This window comes from Podarcis melisellensis (genome assembly GCF_964234715.1).
Source record: "Podarcis melisellensis genome assembly, chromosome: 1".
NCBI lineage: Eukaryota > Metazoa > Chordata > Lepidosauria > Squamata > Lacertidae > Podarcis > Podarcis melisellensis.
Genome location: NC_138528.1, coordinates 126,470,074 through 126,485,910, shown reverse-complemented (window position 1 = coordinate 126,485,910; position 15,837 = coordinate 126,470,074). Strand labels below are relative to the sequence as shown.

General features: G+C 41.9%; 1 protein-coding gene across 2 annotated transcripts in view; it reads right to left on the bottom strand.

Annotated features, from left to right (window-relative positions):
* Positions 1 to 15,837, bottom strand: part of PARD3B (par-3 family cell polarity regulator beta) — a 582,358-nt gene that overhangs the window by 547,952 nt on the left and 18,569 nt on the right. For both annotated transcript variants that reach the window (XM_081906208.1, XM_081906209.1), the window contains exon 2: positions 1,486 to 1,587. In XM_081906208.1, the coding sequence (XP_081762334.1) occupies positions 1,486 to 1,587 (102 nt within the window). The remainder of the gene's footprint in view (positions 1 to 1,485; positions 1,588 to 15,837) is intronic.

Sequence of the window (15,837 nt, the reverse complement as noted above, 5' to 3'; positions counted from 1 at the left end):
CCTGGCTACGCCCATGTATGAGACCCAGAGAATTTCACTGAAAAATACACAGGTGTTATCAAAAGAAAGACATGGCTTTCAAAATGTGGATGAATTAAATGTTGTATGTGCGTGTGATTTCCTTTATTATAAATATCTCACACACATACAATGAAGCAAGGCTGGCTTTGTGAAAACAAACAGAAGCATCATAGAATCATAGAGTTGGAAGAGACCCACGGGCCATCTAGTCCAACCGCCTGCAATACAGGAATCTCAGCTAAAGCATCCATGACAGGTGGCCATCCAACCTCTGCTTAAAAACCTCCAAGGAAGGAGAGCCCACCACCTCTCGTGCGAGTCTGTTCCACTGCCGAACAGCTCATACTATCAGAAAGTTTTTTCTGACTGTTTAATCGGAATCTCCTTTCTTGCAACTTGAAGCCATTGCCTCGAGTCCTACCCTCCAGAGCAGGAGAAAACAAGCATGCTCCCTCTTCCATGTGACGGCCCTTAAAAGTATTTGAAGATGGCTATCATATCTCCACTCAGTCTCCTCTTTTCCAGGCTAAACCTGCCCAGCTCCTTCAAGCACCCCTCATAAGGCTTAGTTTCCAGACCCTTGAGCATCTTGGTTGCCCTCCTCTGCACACATTCCCGCTTATCAACATCCTTCTTAAATTGTGGTACCCAGAATTGGACACAGTATTCCAAGTGTGTTCTGGCTAAGGCAGAATAAAAAGGTAAAGGACCCCTGACAGTTAAGTCCAGTCGCGAACGACTCTGGGGTTGTGGTGCTCATCTCACTTTACTGACTGAGGGAGCCGACGTTTGTCTGCAGACAGTTTTTCCAGGTCATGTGGCCAGCATGACTAAGCCACTTCTGGCGAAGCCAGAGCAGCACATGGAAATGCCGTTTACCTTCCCGCCTGTGTGGTACCTATTTATCTACTTGCACTTTGACGTGCTTTCGAACCGCTAGGTTGGCAGGAGTTGGGACCGAGCAATGTCACGGGGATTCGAATCGCCGACCTTCTGATCGGCAAGCCTTAGGCTCAGTGGTTTAGACCACAGCGCCACCTGTGTCCCAAGGCAGAATAGAGTGGTACTATTACTTCCCTTAATCTGGAAACTACACTGCTTTTAATGCAGCCTAGAATAGCGTTAGCTTTTCAAATCAACACACATCTAAAACCAGTGCTTGACTTTATCAGCAGCTACTTTTTTCAGAATTGTAAAAGGAGCAGGAAATACAGTTTTAACCAAAGTCCTTATGCAAAGTAGCAATGCATCAGGTTGTTTCTGTCCAGCATCGATACTGTGCAGGAGAAATGTACCTCAACAAAAGCCTGCCTACGTTTAATTATTTGGGCTATTCAACCTAATATCACTCTATGAAATAGCTATTCAGTATATTAAGCTATATGAGGTTATAACACAGTCAAGCAGAGCCTTAATTCAATCTGACAATTTCCAGTTAAAAATAGAGCATTATTCTCCATCTACCTTATCTTTGTCTTCCACAACATCTGCCAGGATGTCATCTGGGTCCAGGATTCCTCCATCTGTGTATTCCAGATGGTGAATATTCACCCAATACGAAGGATCCTGCAAATGAAACATAAGTGTATTTTCTCCTTAATTTACCACTTTAGCATGCTTCAGTCAGCAACAGAGTATCAAAATATTTAGTTAAAAACATTATCCTAAAATATAGACGTGTTCAAATAATCTCTCTTCAGAATATTGTGATTATTTTTAAAGAATATAATTAATAGCCGTAGATTAAAATGTAAAACAACCATTTTAAAATTCACATTGGGTTGGGATCTAGAGAGGCATGAGCAAGAAAGATTCGACCAGCAGTGGCACTGTACTATGAAGCTGAACAAAACCAGTAGAGGACATCTGTGTGATACTGCAAGATACTGGATACTGGGATTGAGACATTAGATGAAACTTTCACTGCACAATGCCTTGCCAAGCAGAATTTCAGCTCTCTTTTCTCGCACATGGATCTTTCTGCAACAATCACAAATTATGTCGGAACATCTGTCTCTATAAGCTTTGCAACTTGTATCAAGTTGTTTTTGATGATGAAACAGTGACTGTTTTCAGAGGTAACAGCAAACCAAACCTTTGGGATGATGCACTCCCACCATGCATGCGAGGAAGTTACCAGAATCTCCCACTCCTGTTATGCCCCAAATAAATGGCTGTTTTATCCAAGGGTGATGAACTATTACCTAAATTAACCAATATCCCAAACCAGGATGAGATTCTTAGCTTGTAAACCTATCTAAATGCAACCACTGAATCCCAGCTGTTTTCAATAAGGATCTTGACGTTCAAATTAAAAAAAAACAAGTGCATCCTCACTGTAATCCAGTGTCACAAGGAAGTTGCATTTTTACCTGGAAGGTTACCTTACATAAACCCTGCTAGTCCAGTTAGCTAAATATGGACAAAAGACAGTAACATTCACAAATAGTTAAAACACCAAGTATTTCCAACTAACCATAGCAGCAACAAAAGCTTCCAGGTCCTCCATCCAAACTGACCACTCTAGTTCAAGCTGACACAATTAAAGTGATATTATGACTGAGTGATATACAGTGGTACCTTGGGTTACATACGCTTCAGGTTACAGACTCCGCTAACCCAGAAATATTACCTCGGGTTAAGAACTTTGCTTCAGGATGAGAACTGAAATTGTGCTCCAGCGCCACGGCAGCAGCGGGAGGCCCCATTAGCTAAAGTGGTGCTTCAGGTTAAGAACAGTTTCAGGTTAAGTATGGACCTCCGGAACGAATTAAGTACTTAACCTGAGGTACCACTGTATACCGATTGCACAAGTTAACTATACTTCAGTTTCTGCCAGGCATTCCAGAATATGAATCTAGCAATGCCCAAGATTGTTTATCATGCCAACACCTTTCAGTTTCCAATCTTTTCACAGTTCAGCATTCCAGTCCTCTTGGTCATTACAGTACTTTCTGGCAACTCCTTCCTTTTTCATAGTTTCTTCTGATAACTGGATGCCACACATATCTGATAAGACTTACACATGCAAGCGTTCGCTAATAAACAAGGCAATTATTCCACACTGTTTGAAGAAGCCATTTACACTCTCTTTTTTACATAACTTGTTAGATAAAAATTAGTCTAGTTTACAACGGCCATGAACACAGAAGACGGCACTTTGTAATAACAATAAAAAGCAAGCCAAGCGTTCTTTTCTTCTGCAATAGTTCCAACATTTACTATACCCCAACTCTAATTGTTTCTGCTTTTAAAAACACCTAGCTCATCTCACATATTTATACTCACATTTCATAACATCGCAGACTTGCAAGGAGCCACAAGGTTCATCAAGTCTGCAATTTTTGCCCAACATGGGGTCAAAACCCTCAACGTGGGCTCAAAACCCATGTTGATCAGCACATGAACCGCTGATCTCATGCATGCATGCAGTACAATTCAAAAGACATGGAAGTAATCTTGTCCTTTTGCTGCACACTACATACATTTTAGGGATGCGGGTGGCGCTGTGGGTTAAACCACAGAGCCTAGGACTTGCCGATCAGAAGGTCGGCAGTTCGAATCCCCGCGACGGGGTGAGCTCCCATTGCTCGGTCCCCGCTCCTGCCAACCTAGCAGTTCGAAAGCACGTCAAAGTGTAAGTAGATAAATAGGTAAGGTAGGCCGGAAGGTAAACGGTGTTTCCGTGCACTGCTCTGGTTCGCCAGAAGCTGCTTAGTCATGCTGGCCACATGACCCGGAAGCTTCTACGCCGGCTCCCTCGGCCAATAAAGTGAGATGAGTGCCCTGACTGGACCTAATGGTCAGGAGTCCCTTTACCCTTTAACTTTGCATGCATTTTTATTTGTGTACAGTGGTACCTCGGGTTAAGAACTTAATACATTCTGGAGGTCTGTTCTTAACCTGAAACTGTTCTTAACCTGAAGCACCACTTTAGCTAATGGGGCCTCCTGCTGCTGCTGTGCCGCCGGAGCACGATTTCTGTTCTCATCCTGAAGCAAAGTTCTTAACCCGAGGTACTATTTCTGGGTTAGCGGAGTCTGTAACCTGAAGCGTATGTAACCCGAGGTACCACTGTAGTAATTTGGTTTCTTTACAGTTCTATCACTGTTTTTCAACGTTTAATGAAGCTCCCTGTGGTAATTGCTAACCACCAGAACTTCCCACCTAGAAGAAGGTATTTCAGAATAAATTTTTAATTAGCGGTACTGGTTTATATATCACATAATGCCAAGATCACCAAATACAAATTCTTCCTCAACCTGCTCCCAAATCCTCCTACAGAGTAACTCAATGATAAAGTCACTAGACTTGTATTTGATCATTGTTTCCTCTTGTTCCTCCCTTTCTTCAGTGATCTCAGACATACACAGCTATATGTAACTTTTACCGCAGCATCTCTGCCAAAGCTGTTATGCCTTACATAACTGAGCCTCAGTACTGAAAAAGAGTTTGGAGAGGTGACTGGCTTCAGCCATGGTGAGCTTCTCAGTGGTACCCACTGAACGGACAAAGGTTGTGAACACAGCCCTCTGACGTCTGAGTTCTGTTACATCTGTGTACATATTTTAATTCCAAAGAAATCAATCTTCTTCTTCTTCATTCAATCAACCCTCTTTAAAAGCCAACGTAAATCGGGTCTGGATGGATGGTGGATTCTACCCACCTCCATAGGACATTAGGCAAGAAAAATACCTTACTGTAATTCAAAATGTAATATAAAAACAAGCAATGAGGTGGCATGGCAAGATTCATAACTTGTGTTCTGCTAGCATGGAATACAGACATCTCTTTTTTCTAGGATGATAGTTTATTTAGACAGTCCGTGAAAAGATGAAGTTGTATTATTCCATTTAAATGCACAAAAATTAACATTTTCAATTTATTTTCCAATTGGCTAGTTGCTTCATACAATGAATTAAAGGGAAATAATTGAAGAATAGATCCTTCGGGGGGGGGGGGGGTGTCTCAGTATTATAATGTGCTGTAAATCTTGACCATTCTCTTATAATCATGAATCTTGCAACCTTGATGGTATCTTACAAGCTGAACTGGAAAAAAATTCAATAGAACCGGGGTGTATGAGCCTTCTGCAGCTGAAAAACAGGGCAAAAATACTTTAAATAATAAACAAACCTTTCTTATATAAAGAATTTGGAACTGAGAAACTTGAATATGTGTTTTCAAACTAGAATACAAATTAAAGCAACACAGGCCTTGTTTCTTTTAAGTCATGTCTTTAAGCCAATTTCATGGGGATTTGAGCATTTGAAGACGAAGAGAGTGTAGTCCTGTCTAGCAGTCAGTAAGGTCATGAATAAAGCTCCCACATGGGTGTTTCAGAATCAGACCCAGAAAGGGCAAGAATACAGGCCCTTCTTTTCAAGACCAACGTCTTTGCACAACCTTGCGGGCTGGATTCACCTAAACCAGGCATAGGCAAACTCTGGCCTTCCAGATGTTTGGGACTACAATTCCCATCATCCCTGACCATTGGTCCTGTTAGCTAGGGATGATGGGAATTGTAGTCCCAAACATCTGGAGGGCCAGAGTTTGCCTATGCCTGACCTAGACAGCCACATCAGCGAATACCCTGCACAAGGATTTCCAAGGGCGCTTCGCTCTTCTCCTTCACCCAATGTCCGTCCCCCTCAAAATGGCTAAGGGAGTTTCAGGAGAACCTCCAAAATAGTGTGCAGGCCAGGGCGAGGGGGGGGAGAGGCACAACTGTTCCATCTGATGAACTGTAAATTTTGCGCATACAGAACATTTGTAATAGTGTAAAGTTGAATTCTATCCTGTGATTTTTATGGTCTCACTCACCTCCTCTTTAGCACTGAGATTCCGACATGCTGCAGCCCTTAGGATCCAGCTCTTGAGAAGAATTACACAGGTGATTTAACTTTAAACACTTTTAAATTAAATGTTGCCTGGCATGCGAAAGTTTAAAGCTAAGAATTGCCCGAATCGCTGCAATACCAACAGCCCATGAAAAGATGACAAATGGGCGAAGGCTGCTATCAAAAGTTTAAGGTTTTTATTAGAAAGGTAAATGCTAATATGATGATGTTAAGAGTTATTAACTAAACTGCATCGCTTAAGCTTCCACATTATTTAGCATACATTTCAGTTAACCAGTTTTTTAAGCCTAAATGCCGTTTTTAATTAAATTTTTAAAAACGAGCCATAGAGGGTGGGGTTTTTTTTGATAATCTTATAATTTTGGCGTCATGCTTCCCAAAACACAACTGCAAGACATGTGTCTGTCTTCTATATTTTTCAAATCACTAATGCAATTCCAAAAAAACTAGCATTATGCACACAATCCAGAAAAAAATCAAGCATTTGAGCTTTTCTTTGCACACACTAGATTGGAGCAACCATTTTCACCCAAATTAGCATGCATAAAGGTTTTTTAAAAAAATGGGATCTAATAAATCGCTGGTGGTGAAGACTTAGAAGAAAAACTATGTGTTCTTCAGGAATGCAACTTGATGCCAGAAGACAAGACCACCCTTCTTGCAAACACATACCCCACATACATTCCTTACTCAAGGACTCAGAACTACAAAAGAATTAATTTGCAAATGTAATATCTGCACAGATACGCACAGCTAAGCAAAACTTTACTCAAAAAAGCTCACTATGATCATCTGCCTTAAGGCAAGTAAGATCGAGAGGAATCCAAATTCAGTATGGAACCTCACTAAATGGATTGGAGGAAGTGGTTGCAATGAGATTTTTTTTTTCATGTGGAAATAGTAAAACTACCACAGGCACTAACATTGGCAACTCCAGTGTTGCCAGAACTTCACATGCAGAGTTCCAGTTCACACGTCATTGTAAACCACAGTTAACAGCTAACCATTAATGTTGAGATCAACTTCAATTCCTATCCTAAGGGGAATGGGAACAACAAACCACAACCCATGACTTTGCACCGTGTCCTAACCAGGGATTGTAAATTGCTTCACTGAAACAAACGGTGATTGGTAAGCCAAGAACAAGCATTGGCTTCACACAGTTGGAAGAGAAACTAATCATATTGCAGGGTTGGGCATAATTGTAACCTGATGTTTATTGTTCCTATTCACACCAGTGGTGAGCCAAGCAGGAACAACGAAGTGCTGTTTTAGCTTTCTTGGTTTACCACTGTGGTTTGTTGGGAGAGAAATACCGTATTTTTTGCTCTATAAGACTCACTTTTTCCCTCCTAAGAAGTAAGGGGAAATGTGTGTGTGTCTTACGGAGTGAATGCAGGCTGTGCAGCTATCCCAGAAGCCAGAACAGCAAGAGGGATCACTGCTTTCACTGTGTAGCGATCCCTCTTGCTGTGCTGGCTTCTGAGATTCAGAATATTTTTTTTCTTGTTTTCCTCCTCCAAAAACTAGGTGCGTCTTCTGGTCTGGTGCGTCTGATAGAGCGAAAAATACGGTAAATCACAATGACCGGTTCACACGTAATGCGAAGGTAGCCACAGGTTTGCTCCCTACACATAAGTAAGGAAGGCGCGAGGGAGGCATGCCACATGAACTTTTGAGCAACGCATACCAGCACGCTGACCACTCACATTATACCTCAGTTTCATCCAAACCATGGTTTAATGTGACACATGCACCAGGTCTGAGAAACCCATTTCACTGGTACCTCGGTTTTTGAACAGTTTAGTTCCTGTAAAGCTCGGAACTTGAACGCTGCAAATCCGGAAGTAGGTGTTTCGGTTTTTGAACTTTGCCTCGGAAGTCGAATGTGCTCCTGAGCTTCCGTTTTTACCCTTGCACTGCTAATTTGAGTCCCCTGAAAAGTAATTAAGGCTTCCTTCCATTTTTAGTGTTGCACAGCTCATTTGAGTCGTTCCCCCTATCCTAATTAAGGCTTTTTTCCTCCCGTTTTTACCCTTGCCCAGCTTGTTTAAGTCCTCCCCCCCCCAAATCATAATTAAAGACTTCCGTTTTTGATTGCAGTGTTCTGAGGTGATATTTGGCGCTTTTGTTTTTGCTAATTTTTTTGAGTTTTTGTTTGTGTGGCTTTTTCATTTTTGTGACAGTGGCTTGTTTTTCCTTTTATGATTGATTGATTGATTGATTGATTGTGTGACCGTGGAAATTGATAAAAGCCCCGCCCCCCCATCCAAACAATGACTATCATCAGTGCAGGTAATAAAAAAATTTAATTTTAATTTTGATCACCTACAACACTGTCTTATTTATTTCATAGTACAGAACATTGATTATTGCTTTCATTTTATGGATCAATGGTCTCATTAGGAAGTAAAATTCATGTTAAATCACTGTTTTAGGGGTTGTTTTTAAAAGTCTGGAACGGATTAATCAGTTCTGCATTACTTTCTATGGGAAAGTGTGCCTTGGTTTTGGAACGCTTTGGTTTTGGAACGGAATTCCAGAATGGATTAAGTTTGTGAACCAAGGTTCTACTGTAGTCCCCTGAAGACTCCTATAGTTCCACACAATTCTTGTGCAACCGCTTGAAAAGCACTGTTTGATACCACCGCAGTGTAGAGTTAATAGGGTCATTTAGTAAAAGCATTTAATGGGCTACTCTTTTGAATAACTTCTAAACTCCTAATTATGGGAATGGCAATTATCGCCTGCAGCATGACATACGTTAGCATATGTGCTAAGCTACAGTTCTATCTATAGTTTCAATCAAGACATCATACTACGTTTTTAAAAGAGGAGACATTTGAAAATACCTACTTAGTTTAATTCACCTCGACACTTCAAATGAATATTGAACAGCAATATTTAATGTGCGTGTGCTATTTGCCTAAGGGCTGAAACCTATGGTTAGAATCAAACTATTCCAAGGTTGTTTATGATCACATTTTTTTAACGCAAAGAGCAATGCTTTCAGGATTATTATCTAAATATTTTCCTCATCACATATATATTTCTAAAAACTAGTCACCTGAATATATATATTACGGTAGCTTATTTAGACAAATTTAAGTCACCTCGCTGTTCAGGAAGGCTGTTCAGGAAAATCAAATCACCACCAATATTTTTACTTCACCTCTAAGCACTAACAACGCAAAGCTCGTTTCTAGACTCACAACACAGCAAAGGAATAGGAGGGAAAGGGGATATATATTAACACAGCATTCCATGCTGATTCCAAGTCATGATGTTTGACAGAAGACGTAACATGAAGCAAGAAGCAGGGCAATGAATGAATACAAGCAAGGATAGGGGTAGCTGGCGCACAATGGCCACTCAGGTTAGATCAGCTGCATACGGCTTCTCCTCTTCCTGGACTTCCTTCGTTCCGACTGGTCGTTATAAGAATTGCGGTGCTCCATTCCGTCCTCCATTGCATGGCAAGTCCCCCCCCCCCCCCAGTGAAATGAAGACACGGGACACTTTATTTAAGGTTAATGGGTGTAAAAGGCCACAACTTTATTGATTACAGGATTTGAGAGGCATTGGTTCCTATCGACTACTCGGCTTCAGCCCAATTGCATGAAGACTGGGAAGGGTTAACCACCGAAGCAGCTGGAACGGGGAAGAGAGGAAAGTCCCCGGGCGCGCCAGCCTTAAATGTTCCAGGCCATGCCTCCCCAGCCAGCCGATTGGCCGGCCGGGGCGATGACGCGCCCGAGGATTCCCCTACTCTCGTGGGGGCTGTCGGCCAGCCCCCGCGTGCGTGGGGAGGGGGTGGGCCCGCAACCCCACCTCCACTCCAGCTCGGAAGTGGCTTTCTCATCCTTCCCCTTTTCCGTCACATGTTTTAGATTGCAAACCTGTGACCAGGGACTGTTGTTTTGGTGTATATTGTGTAGGGGACTTTTTCTATCTTTATGCAGTGGCGTCGCAACAGGGGTGGTGTCGGGGGGTGACAAGAAGGCGCCGTGGAGGATCCTCTGTTCGTGTGGAGGATCCTCTGCAGCCACGAGCAGAAGGATCCCAGTGCCGGCGGCAAACCGCTATTTACAGCACATGTGCAGCGGCGCACGCATGCGCTGTATTTCGCGAGGTCGACATGTGCTGTATATAGCGGTTTGCCGCTGGCGCTGCTCCAGCACCATACGGATGCTGGTGGGATCCCACCCTCGCTGCTACAACCACGAACAGAGGATCCCGGCACCATCCGTATGGCACTGGAGCATGCCGCTGGCAAACCACTATGTACAGCACATGTGCGCCGTCACTACCTATTTATCTACTTGCACTTTGACGTGCTTTCCAGTGGCGTAGCGTGGGGGTGCAGGGGGGCCGGCCGCACCAGGCGCAACATCTGGGGGGCGCTCGCACTCGCAGCTCTCTGCCCGAGTACTAAAATCCACAGGTTAGGGGGGCACAAATTATTTGCCTTGCCCCGGGTGCTGACAACCCAGGCTATGCCACTGGTGCTTTCGAACTGCTAGGTGGGCAGGAGCAGGGACCAAATAACGGGAGCTCACCCCGTCGCGGGGATTCGAACTGCCAACCTTCTGATTGGCAAGCCCCAGGCTCTGTGGTTTAGACCACAGCACCACCCGCGTTCCTCAAAAAACATGAGTTAATTCATGGCCTCACTTTTCCTTAACAGCTAAGTTGTAATCCCTTAGAAACGATAATTTTCCTTGTCTATGCATAATATATTAACCAATCCCTGAGCTCATGGAATAGAGCAAATTAAAATAATACCTATTGCGTATTTGTTGCTGTGCTGGCCCTAAAATGCCAGAAACAAAAACAGGCAAGTTGGTATCTTTTATTGGCTCAACAAATGCTCAAAAAAGGGAATGTGTATACATATCAAACAATTACCAACAATATATAAGAGTAGATATCATTTTTATGGCTGGATCAGAGCATAGTCTGTTCCCACGCAAGTCTGCTCAGAAGTTCCAAAGAAACTACAACTTATAACAGAGACTTTTATAGCTAGGATCACTATAACACGTGATCTACATACCCCCTTTAAAAGATAAATAAAACCTCAATCCAAAACCAGGAAATATGCCAAAATCATGAAAAATAAACTCACTCTAGATAATGTGCATGTGATGCTTGGTTTTCAGCCAAGAGAAAGAGTCTTCAGTTCCCCACAAAATTATTAAATGGCTTCATTATTACAAAGGGGATGACATAATCAGAAAACAAACGGAATTCCTCACAGCCTCCAAGTAAAATGATATGAAACCAGTCTTGTTTTCAACCGAAGTGCAATAATGCATTTCTAAATAGGTATCCAGTAACAACTTGATTGTGCCAAACATCTGTTTGGATACAGATGTCATGAAATCACTTTTACACTACTTAATTAATGTAGATACATTAATGAATGTCTTTTACAGCAAGTTTTCAAAAATCCTCAATATGCAAACCAGGTAAACTGTTGGGTTTGCATGTTGCGATTTTAAATGAATTCTGGGAGCCAGGGTGGCTGTTTCCAAGAAAGAATAATTCTAAAAAAGGGTGGCATTTGCAATATTTTTAAAAATAAGTAAACAAAAGTCTACATAAAATTGTCTTCCATGGGTTAAGTCCATGGGAAGTTACGTTATGGTGTCTGTATGGATCCAGTAGCAATCCCTTCCTTCTTAATATCCCAGAATTTGATGGTCGTTTTATGGGAAATATTTTCAAACCAGAGGGAGTGTAGAATTAAAGTGCTTTGAAACAGGATTATTATTATTATTATTATTCAGTATTATTCAGTATTTCTGCAGTTTCCCCCCAATAACAATCCAGGGTGCTTGCATTCAGTAATGCTTATTACACTGCTAGACTCACAGGAAGATGTTTTGCTTCATGAACTAGCTTTCGTCAGTTCTGCTTTTAATTATAGCTGTTTCTCTAAGCCCAGGTGTTACAACCAGCTATGTGACCCTGCATTAATGATGGGAAGGTTTTATTCAGCTCTCACCAGCATCACAGGCTTTGACGTTGGAAGATGACAACAAAGAGAGGCTTCCTGGTGGCTCTCAAAAGGTGTCACCAAGTGAACTGGCAACTAAATGGCTAGTTTTTGCAACAGCCAGCTGAAATTTAGGAGGTGCTAGAATAGAAGGCATGTAGTGGTCTTTGCTTACTCCACATACTGAGTTCACTGGTTCTTTTGCAAAAGCTAATACAGTGGTACCTCAGGTTACATACGCTTCAGGTTACATATGCTACAGGTTACACACTCCACTAAGCCAGAAATAGTGCTTCAGGTTAAGAACTTTGCTTCAGGATAAGAACAGAAATCGGGCTCCAGCGGTGCAGCGGCAGCAGGAGGCCCCATTAGCTAAAGTGGTGCTTCAGGTTAAGAACAGTTTCAGGTTAAGTTTGGACCTCCGGAATGAATTAAGTACATAACCCGAGGTACCACTGTACCATGGGTAGGCAAACTAAGGCCCGGGGGCCAGACCTGGCCCAATCGCTTTCTCAACCCAGCCCTCGGATGGTCCGGGAATCAGCATGTTTTTACATGAGCAGAATGTGTCCTTTTATTTAAAATGCATCTCTGGGTTATTTGTGGGGCCTGCCTGGTGTTTTTACATGAGTAGAATGTGTGCTTTTATTTAAAATGCATCTCTGGGTTACTTGTGGGGCACAGGAATTCGTTCTCCCCCCCCAAAAAAAAATATATAGTCTGGCCCCCCACAAGGTCTGAGGGACAGTGGACTGGTCCCCTGCTGAAAACATTTGCTGACCCCTGGCTAATACCATTGTCACAATTATGTACACAGTAAGCCCTCAATTTAAGTTCCAAAAGCATACACAGTCGAAACCCATTGGGTTCAATGGTGTGTGGGATTGCCAAAATTATTTTTCCTAGCATCCTGCTCTCTTCCAACTCTGGGATGGTCACACATGTAAAGTAGAATGCACACAAGTTAAAAGGTGTGCAAGTTGTGGTCTTACTGTGTTCAGTCCAGAAAAACCAAACCTTGTGTTTCTTTCGTGTGTTTCGGAAGACAGAAATTCCAGCGCAGCCTAAATTTTTTCGCCATACAAATCTGTCACCAGACAAGGCACCACAGCAAAACATGTCCTCTCCCAGTCACCTCAGATGGTGGGGACATTCTCAAAAGCGCACTAGAAATTGGCTAAAATGTACACAGGAACCAACAGCATTTTAAGTACAGTACCTGATTTCCAAGTTATGTGGGGCTTTATAGGTGAATACCAGCACTTTGAACTAACGTTGGAAAAGGAGAAGGGACCAGCAGTTTTATTCCAACATCAGGAAATACATTTCCAGTGACTGATAAGGACTTTAGCAGCTACATTGCGCAGAATGTTGAGGAGGGAGAAGAGTTATCAGGGTTGGAATTGTCAGCTGACCATTTATGATTGGTCATGTTCCTGGAATATGGAACTTAAGGAATCAGGAATCTTATGTGATGCCCCATCTTTCATTGCATCGCCATGGTGACACATTTATGACATGGATTCCTAAAGAAAGAATGTGCACCTCTGCATGCACATAGACTGACATTTGCCTCTAGTTATGTGTTACATTTTATTATTATTTATTTATTATTATTATTTATTATTATTATTGGGATTCCAGGATAAAAGACGAGAAGTGCTGTGCCTCAGTGGTTGCTCATACAATGGTACCTTGGTTCTCAAACTTTAGCCGATCCGGAAGTCCGTTCCAAAACCAAAGCGTTCCAAAACCAAGGTGCGCTTTCCCATAGAAAGTAATGCAAAATGGATTAATCCGTTCCAGACTTTTAAAAACAACCCCCAAAACAGCAATTTAACATGAATTTTACTATCTAACGAGAACATCGATCCATAAAATGAAAGCCATAAACAATGTACTGCAGTCGCACAGTCAATCAATCAGTAGCTGAACTGGGTCCCACACAGTCACACACACAAAAAGAGCAGCAAAAACAAAAATGCAAAATAAATAGCAAAAACAGGCAGACCTCAGTGTAGCACTCAAATCGGAGCACGTTCGGCTTCCAAAAAAAGTTCGCAAACCGGAACACTTCCTTCCAGGTTTGCAGTGTTTGGGTTCCAATTTGTTTGAGTACCAATTTGTTTGAGAACCAAGGTACCACTGTATTTACACAACACAATCTGATACATGTAGCTGATTACAGTATTTGGATACATTAATTTCATGGTTTGCAAACACTTGTCTCAACTAGGTTTCTTTCAGCAACATCTCTCTTCCCTCTCTGTAAGACAGAGTTGTTCCGCCTGGCCTTTGGCTTGGAGTCAATTTGATTCCCTCCCTCTTTTTTTTTTTCTTTTTTTCTTTCTTTTCCTTCTCCTCCTGCGATGAGGCTACATTTTAATATTTTAATGTTCCATTATTTTAATGTTGTATTTAATTTTTGTTTTTAAGTTGTAATCATTCATCTTGTTTTTATTATTGCTTGTAAGCCGCTCTGAGCCCGGCCTTGGCTGGGGAGGGCGGGGTATAAATAAAAAATATATTATTATTATTATTACAATCAAGGGAGATGTGGTCTCATCACCCTGAGTAGCCACTGATGCCTTATCCTTCCTGAAATGGATCATGGACCCCTTTGGAGCTTCTTTGATCTCAGTTGGCTTCAAGACATCTACGTTCCAACTTGAAGTCGGTGGGATTTTGCTGTTGTACCATTATGTATTTGAATGTATTGCAATGTTGAAGCCAATTGTAGCAGAATGGGAAAATACCATTTTTTGAAAGTGTGAATAAATGTCACAATGGCTAAATGTGTGTTCATACTTCCCTGCTCTCTCTATGTGCCCAGGTACTCTATTCTGAACTTAAAAATGAAGAAGTGTGCATGCACACGAAAGCTCATACTTAGTTGGTCTTTAAGGTGCTACTGGAAGGAATTTTTTTTTTGTTTTAAAAATGGAAAGCGTAATACTGGTGGCCAACAAAAGAGGTTTAAAGACTGTGTTAAGGCCAATTTTAAAAAATGTAGTATAAACACCAACAATTGGGAAACACTTGCCTGCAAGTGCTCCAATTGGAGAACAGCCTTTACCAAAGGTGTCATGGGCTTTGAACAAAAAATTTTTTCCTTCCAGTAGCACCTTAAAGACCAACTAAGTTAGTTCTTGGTATGAGCTTTCGTGTGCATGCAGATACACATGTATCTGAAGAAGTGTGCATGCACACGAAAGCTCATACCAAGAACTAACTTAGTTGGTCTTTAAGGTGCTACTGGAAGGGGAAAAAAATTTGTTTTGACTATGGCAGACCAACACGGCTACCTATCTGTAAATGGGCTTTGAAGACACTCAAACACAGGATGAAAGGGAGAAACGTGCTAAGAGGAAGGCAGGCTTGGCAAACCCTCACCGTGATCAACTCCTGCCTGGAAACCAGTGTTCCCACTGTGGAAGGACGTGTGGATCCAGAATTGGCCTCCACAGTCACTTACAGACTCACTGTTAAAACCGTGTTCATGGAAGACAATCTTACTCTGCTACGAGTGATCGCCAAAGAAGAGGAAGATGTGCCCAGGTACTTTCAAGCACGACAGTGCTTTAGAAGCCAACATCACCTGCCTTTTTAAAAATTATTATTCATAAAAGTTTATATACTGCTTGATGGCAAATAAAAATCTCTAGGCAGTTTACAAGAAATTATTAAAATTATCAATAAGAACACTTATAAACAAGTGATTAAAAACATGCAAAAGATAACTAACACTAACAAAGAGATTAAAACATGTCAACAACATGAACAGAAACAACAGAAACAGGTCTGTTTCTGGACAGACCTGTTTGAACAAAATTAAAATTAAAATTAAGCATGCACCAATGAGAGTACAGTGGAGAAGAGGAGGAGGAGTTTGGACTTGATATCGCGCCTTTCACTACCCAAAGGAGTCTCAAAGCGGCTAACAATCTCTGTTTC